The sequence below is a fragment of the Hippoglossus hippoglossus genome, chromosome 9 (genome assembly GCF_009819705.1).
Source record: "Hippoglossus hippoglossus isolate fHipHip1 chromosome 9, fHipHip1.pri, whole genome shotgun sequence".
In the NCBI taxonomy this organism is placed as follows: Eukaryota; Metazoa; Chordata; class Actinopteri; order Pleuronectiformes; family Pleuronectidae; genus Hippoglossus; species Hippoglossus hippoglossus.
The window spans coordinates 28235951-28244121 of NC_047159.1; the positions used below are offsets into that span (position 1 = coordinate 28235951).

General features: G+C 39.0%; 1 protein-coding gene across 1 annotated transcript; it reads right to left on the bottom strand.

The window, feature by feature from the left end:
* Positions 1-3816: 3816 nt before the first annotated feature.
* On the bottom strand, positions 3817-8171 carry si:dkey-3h3.3 (uncharacterized protein LOC100144568 homolog). Its single transcript, XM_034595834.1, has 3 exons — positions 7343-8171; positions 6334-6551; positions 3817-4408 (listed from the first exon to the last, which is right to left on the bottom strand). Exons 1-3 carry the CDS (start codon positions 8102-8104, stop codon positions 4339-4341), a joined length of 1050 nt encoding a protein of 349 aa, XP_034451725.1. The 5' UTR covers positions 8105-8171; the 3' UTR covers positions 3817-4338.

Consider the following 8171-nt stretch of genomic DNA (forward strand, 5'->3'; position numbering starts at 1 on the left):
CTAAAAAGTTAAAGTACTTACAAGAGGTAAATGTGATAAGATACAAACTTCAACAATCTTTGAAGTTTAATAGAACCCTCCCCCAATAGAGTGGAGGCAGGCCTGAGGCAATGACCCTAAGGTAGTTTTAAAAAGATGACCTAAGTAACATAGAATTGTTAGGCTCCTCCAACGACAAGGCATTAAGGAATCCCAGGTAAGGTTGAAGAAACTCATGTTTGGTTCTTTTATAACACAGGAGGGTAGAAGCTGGCATTTGTCCATGAAAGAAGGGAGTCCCTGTCCATGTGGCAACTCTAGTATGTCTATGTCATCACAGAGTTCACTAATCCAACCACATGGCCTAAGGGAGTGGCATCTAGAAGAAGTAGGGAGGTCACCATTGTTTATGTCACGTGGGTATAACACTGGAGAACTGTAGTTGCCAGGAGATGGGGGTTCTGTTCATTAACGTGTCCCTTCAAAGTCTCTTTGGCTCTCTGCAGTGGATGCTGATACTGCTATCAGTGAAGTTACAACCTGTCAAGTGGGTATGACGTATAGAGTGTATCAATCTTCACTTGAGGAGGTGCAGGGTGATGTGTTATTTTTATAATACTGCAATCACAGGCTCATGCCTTAGAAAATCTCTGTAGCAGATAACAGTGTATACTTCCAGGGTAGTTTTGGTATCATTGACAGGTGCTGCATTCATCAAAACTGCATTAATATGGGGAAAGAACAAAGGCACATCAGGAGGAAAAGGTCAGTGTTGGGGTTACCGCTGGTTGACAGATGTGACATCTTCACAAGAATGGTATTACAAGTTAGCAAAGAAATCAGCTGCAGATAGATTTCTGTCAGACTTTGGTCAAATCATCAGCGCCCAAAGATTGTGTGCTATAGTAGAAAGATAGGAACAAGGGTCCAAGTTTACTTTCTATGGCTTTGACTGTCTCAGATTTGGTCAAGCTTGTCAGTATTACATTATAACAGTGTTATCACTGAACAAAAATGTTATGACTTGCTTTTTATTTTAAGGCTGGAGGTTCCCTATCTATCGCAAACTGAACTAAACAGTTAAAAACTTCCTGTGTTCTCAAAAGTCCTGGGGTCTCATTTATAAAACAGTGCGTGGGATTCATACTAAAAGTGTACGTGCGCACAAAAGCCTGAAATGGCGTACGCAAAAGAAAATTCTGATTTATAAAACCATGCGCACGCACACCTGAACACAATGTTCACTTTACAATTCAGTCCACCTGGAAACGTTCGTACTTGGATCTGCCTCAAACTCCGCCCTCTACACGCCCACATTCAACAGTAAATGGTCAATGCAAAGCACCTCATGAATATTAAATGATGCTGCTGACCAATGGGTTTCCACGGCGAGTCCTGACAGAGTCACGGCATCAAGCGATGAGAAGAGGAAGCGAAACTTTCTGACACTGACATCGAGGTGTTTGTTAGTGAGGTGGAGGTGAAGAGCGATTTCATGGGACAGCAGTGATAAAGGGAATACACTGATACTCTGCTGCTGCTGTGGATAACACAGTGAGTGAGAGTGAGGACGATAGAAAGAACAGAGCCTGAAATAAAAAAAGATCCAATTCAAAGGTGGAGGCAAAAAAAACACTCAGAATTTGAGGGAACTTTTTGTATCTCATGTTCGTATTTTAATCATCCAAAACTGCAAGAATTCAGAGACATGTCCTTAATCTATAGAATTTAACATAATTGTTATTATATGCTCGTGTTTGTACTGGGATGGTTCGGTTCCGTCGGTCGATCTGTGTGATACTGGACTCAGTTCAGCTCAGAGATCACAGATCACAGATCAATAGAATCTATATCAGCTGATCAGATATCGCTGAACCCTCGTTTCCTCCTCATCCTTCCATTCGCGTGCACACATCACGCAGCATCACGCACCAGTGTCACGGCAGTATTGATTTCTTGTAAGTGATCTCCAGGTCTCTGTGCGCCTGATGGCACAGTCCCGTTCACTGCAGTGATTTGATGATACACGCACAGTGTTAGAAGATATTGTTAAAAACTGTTAATGACTCAGCTCTGTAACTCCGCTGTTTAATGGAATCTAAACGTAATTTGCTGTAAGTTGTTTTATATATTTTTCAATTAAAAGGTTCGTGTGGAAGAGATATGTCGCGCGAGCACAACTAAAGCTGTTGGTTTTAATGTTCATGATGAAGTGGATCAATAATCTGGCTTCAGTTCACCACCTCACGTCTGGGTCGCCACTTTCCCGTCTCCAAAAGGTTCGTACGCATGGGTCAGAGTTTGCGTGGAAATGCGCAAATTTTCCCGTCAAGTTTGTCTTTATAAATCCCAACGTTTGCGTGAGAAGTGGCGTACGCACGTTTCAGGCCCCGTTTTGTGCGTATGCAATGGTTATAAATGAGACCCCTGTTCCTTATGACTATTCTCAAAATAAATCTACTCAATTTACAAAAAATCTGATGACCAATCAAATGCACTCAACAAAGAGAATCAGAAGAAGAGATTGATTTATACACAATGTATTTTTATCAGACAAATTCCAAGGACATTTTGTTACAATTACACCATCTTTCAAAATATTCAACTCTAAAACATTTAGCACAGCCTTTTCACTATACTTTGCTCTTAATTCCATATTCCCTCAAATAATTGTATGCATTTTCTTTTCAGATTTGTTGAACTGTTCTGTTTAAACACAATTTTTGCTAATTAGGCTCATGGATCTTGTGTAAGACATGGCTGATTACAGATAACCTCCTTCTGATGAATGTAGCAAAGGGCCGGGAGGGATTGCAGCCAACTATTGTGGGAGAAGGGGTGACCACCAGGTTTAGGCAACTGAAAATCACCTGAAGTAGTGGTTTGAATATGAGAGATTATTTATGTTATCTAAATAAATGGGACCTCTAGTCTGTGTTTTTCTTTGACCCTATAAAATAAACCAAGGGCTTGGAAGGGCCTAATCACACAACAGATTTTCATTATATTTGAACATTCTTGACCCTTGAACACATCTTTTGTTCCAGGTAAAGATTCAGGAACAGTTAAAGCTAATTTATTGATTTTATAAGGACATAGGTCTGTGAGCACTGTGTGTGCGCTAATTGTTTTGTTGGGTTTCAATGGAACCTTATTTACCAATTGGACAAATTCAATTTTATATTTAAGTTTTTGTTACATAGCCAATGTTAGCATTAGCAGCTGTTGACCTACCACTATCTTAAAAACATGCAAGTTCAGCATCAAACTTTGTCCTTTGACTTACAAAGCTCAAACCACTTGGGATACTTCACCACACTCACCAAGGCAATTGAGGTGATCTGTTTCCCATTACCCAATTTCTGTGGAGGTAAACAGAATTTATGAAAGCAATTCTGTACAAATTGTCTTAATTAAAGATATAAAGTGACGGCATATTCACCATTTTACTGTGACATAATAATTAAGTATACGTACTATATGCAGTATATGCACTCTGGAAGGTCCCAGCAGCTGCTTTGGTCAATTTCACGGTTGACTAAATAACATATGTTCACTAAAAATGTAAATGTGCCTCGATTTGTTCATGTAAATGCATTTACCAGTAAAAAATTCTGAAAGTTAGCAAACACATGGACATGCAGAATATAAATGTCCATGTTTCGGAAGGAGAAGAGCTGGGCTGAAATAGGTTTTGAAGGAGGAAATGTGCAGAAATGTAACTTAACGTGGGATCTGTCACGTGTTCAATGTCACATTAAAAGTAAATGGCGGTAAGTTGTCATGATCACTTGTTTGTCATTTTTGATTGGCTGCAATCATGATCCTCCCCCTGTCAGAGTCCAGAGACAAGTGAGGAAAGGCATGGGCACAATAAAGATGGTTTCATTTCTGTCCGGGTCTATTTGTCAACCTACATGAGCTGAAACCAACACCAAGGTCACTGGCAGCACAGCAACACAGCCATTCACCCAACAAGTATACCTGGGTTTCAGGCAAGGTATATATGCTTCAGTGGAATACAGCTGACAGGCCTAATGGTAAAATCCTTTCGACTCAACACTTAAAAACATTAGACACACAAGTTACCATATAACAAGAAAACAATGGTGGCTTTGTGTTAGCATGATATTACACTGCTTACACATTATAGAGTTTTACCTTAAACAGACCAATAGTTTTAGCCATTCATTTTCAAATATCATTTCTATAGTATCAGTATAGTATCTTATGTTTTGTTATATATGTGGGTTTTAAGATGGAAGATGTTTGTACATAACTTTGTAGAGATAATATTGTCATTTAACAGATTACATGAGCTTGTTAGTCTATTCATGTGATAACAAACTCTACAGAAACTCAGTCAATTCCCTTGAGTTTCAGTTCATCTCCAACTCGGCTGAGGTAATCCGGATCTGGGTATCCATAGCTGCAAAGACAATGACAGAAATTAAATGACTTTATATGGACAGTTTCATAGTCAATGGAAATCTGTACACTTGCATGATTGCTGGTTGTTAGCCCTGTAGCATGCTGCCAGTAAAATCCCAAGACTTCTGAACAGATGATTACATTTAGGTCATAAATACACAGATTTCAGTTTTTTTATATATATATATTTTTTTATATACATATTTTATATGTGATTTGTGGCTGTGGCTGAGGGGGTAGAGAGGTTGACCTCTAATCAGAAGGTCGGTGGTTTGAATTACAATTATGGCTTCCAACAATTATGAAAACAAAGTAATCGACATAAAACGATTATCATCCCACGTTTAGTTTTGCAATGAGGCTCTCTCATTTTGTCTTGCCTCATGACACCGGGCTGTGGTTCTGCTGTGTGTCGCAGTCATCTCTTCTTCTCACAGGCAGCATTTCTGCTGCATGTCTGTAGTGGTGCTGCCATGTGGGTTTGTGGTACGACTGTATTCTCTCAAATAAAAGTCTTAACTCAACTAAATGCCAGGACACTATAGCAGGGTTTAGCCCTGGACGTTATTCATTTAGTCCCAGATAATTGCCGTGTGGGACAAGGAATGTTTTGCATTTCAGCGCCCATGTAATCGGATGGGAGCGTCTACAATGCCTGCGCAAGCAGCGCGGCTCAGGCTGTGTTGTTCTTGTGAATGCGTCTGAGCAGATAATCTCCTGCTAAGTTATTTATATGTGGAAAACAAACTGGGGAAAGTCTTTGCACATTCTCTGACAGTCTTGTGAAAATGGCTCTTACTTTTCAGCATCGCTGTTGCTCGTTTGTAGTAGTCTCTGTAACTAAGCAACCAACTGCAGAGTAGACAATCTACTTCCTGTTCACACTGGCCTGGTGTACATAACTGGTCACATGATGAACGTTTTCAGGGGCACATTTAATCTCAAAACGTTTTTGTATCAGTCAGATACAGGCTAGTTAACTGGGGTTAAAGTTTGAAAGTAAAAGTACTTGTTTGACTGATGATTATATTATTTTATTAAGCTCTATGAAATCATTGGATCATTTATACTGAATCAGCTGTGTAAGCAGCAAGTGAAGCTACAGTAAAATACATTATAAACTGTTTTATATACAGAGATGTTAGATATATCGTGAGAGCTTGTTTCTCTCTATGATTTGAGGTGAGTTACTGGATTATTAAAGCATTTGAGAACTTCAGATGTAAAAAGCTTTTAACAACAGACATTTGAAAATGTTTTAATTCTATTTCAGAAGAATCTTTTTCCCGAAACAACTCATAAAGTCTTTAACAACATTTTTTAACAGCTTGTGATATTATCTACTGTTTGAAATCTTCATTTTAAAGGAAGCTGTTAAATAAATGCAATGCAGTATAACATACATAATTCTCTCTGAAATGTATCAGAGTAGAATTATGAAGTAGCATAAAGTGCTTTCATGTTGTGAAATAAAAAATAAATATTTGAGATTTACAGTATTTGTGACATTGTGTAATGTAAACTCTCCAGCCTGCAAAAGAGGAGTTATCGTTCACATCTTGGGGTGCATATGTCCTTCTCTTAAGTGGGGAACAAAATATGCCTGTTTAGTGTAAAAATAAGTTTCTTACTACATTAACAACAACTAGGGCCAAAATATTGAAATCTACATTTTCTCTGTCTATTCTGCTGTGAGCTGTGCGTGAGGTAAAGAGCTGCTGCTGAGCTGCACTGCTCACTCAGGCAGGGAACACTCTACAATCTGTTAACATGGGCGCCAAAATTATTTATTTTTCTTTGAAGTCCATCATGATCACAATATTGACCGAAATAATCGTAATCATGTTTTTTGTCATAATCGAGCAATCCCAATGGGGGTCACAGGTGTGTGATATACATCCATAAAATGTAAAGTGTCCTCACCAAGTTGGTCCCCCGTGTGTTGAGGTTTTGTGGTGAATATCATTCCATGTGACTATGTTGTTCCTGCCAGTGGTGGTGGAGCGACCCACAGTGAAGATGAGTCTCTGGTCAAAGGCACGTCTCAACAGCTCCAGGATCCTCCTGCCCTCTGAGGAGTCAGGGAGATAGGCCATGCGCAATACACCTTCAAATGGCTGACCAGGATTAGGATGCTCCTTCTGCAGACAGACAGAAGATGTTTCTCTGCTTGATTATGTTCGGCCAAGCTGTCCATTATTATGTGGCTAAGAGCGACTCGGAGTCCACATTATTTATGAATCAATTAATCATTCATTTATCAAAAATATCATTTGGAAATAAGAACTTTCAAGACACATACTAATGCTGATAAAATTCTTACTATAATTAGCAGAATAATGTCTTAGTACAAAAAGGAGAGAAAGAAAAGAGAATCAAATAAGAGTGGAAAAGACCAAATACAGGAACTCCAAACCCTGTCCTTATCAATCCAAAAAATAATAATATATCAATAATATAATATATCAGGCTAACTAATTAGCCATATAAATTGAGTCGGTAGATTTCCACCAGCAGGTGATTGATTTCTTTTCCAGTGTTATGATTTAAGAAATCTCATCATTAATGAGAAGAACAGGGTGAGAAAAAAATAATGTTTATGTAGAATACTGCTGGTAAATGCTACACCACCGACAACTAGGAATGATCGGGCCATCAGTAAATGCAGTCTAAGCTAGAATCGCACTCAGTAGAAGGCATACCACCACTAAGGCCAAAGATTCCTCCACATCATTGTCTAGTTCTTATAGTAGATACATAAAAGAAAAAAAGGATGTCGTCTGTTAAATTAAATTATTTATTTGTCATAAAAAAAAAAAAACATCAAACTGCCTGTTAAACATGTTTGATGGAAATTTTGCATAATTCTGCTAACAGGTTTCAGTGCTACACTAAAAATTCAAACCATTTAGTGTTGTATCATGAGACTTACCTCTTGGATGCCACTTTGAATGTCATAGTAGATAGTAATTGTTCCATATTTCTCATATCCAGGTAAAGATGAGTCGTTTCTGTAGACTTTCATTTTGCCTCCATCAGGTTGTGTCCCTGTCAAAGTACCATATACCTTTCCACATGTGGGGCATACAGGCTTATATTTATAAGCTTTTTCCAAACAGTCTTTGCAGAAGGAATGCTTGCACTGCAGGGTTTGCTTCTCCTTAATCGCTATTGGTTCCATACAGATTGGACATAATTCATCTTCAGGATCTTTGTCTTGTGTAGGCTGAGGACCCCGGGTTCTACTGCTTGGAGTGTCTGTTGAACCTTTGTTCACTGGACTCTTGCTTGAACTTTGTGTATTTTGTGAAAGGAACTTCTTCAATTGAGCAATGTGCAGAAAGGGCCCTGTAGCTGTTACTGGATATCCGTGGCTGGTTTTAAAAAGGATACGGGGAAACGTCATCTGCAGGTCTTCGTGTTTATGTGGACTCACGGGGACAGAAGTGACCTGCAGGTCAGAGGCAGTTCTCTGGTAGAATGTGATGAATCTTTGTCTGACATAATCAGCATGAACAGGGTGTGCGGAGACACCCTGTGGTCTTATAATCACCTGCACTGTGCCACTGGGGTTATTGTGCACTGTGCTGTGTTCAGGCTGGGTTTCAAAGACAAAACTGTTCCCTTGAATTTTGTTGAGTTCTTTTGCACATTTTTCCTGAATGTAGGTCATAACAACCGCAGATACATCCATCGATTTGATATGAGTTGAAGCATCTTGCTGACCATGTGTGGCAGAATTGATGGAATGTTTCACTGCT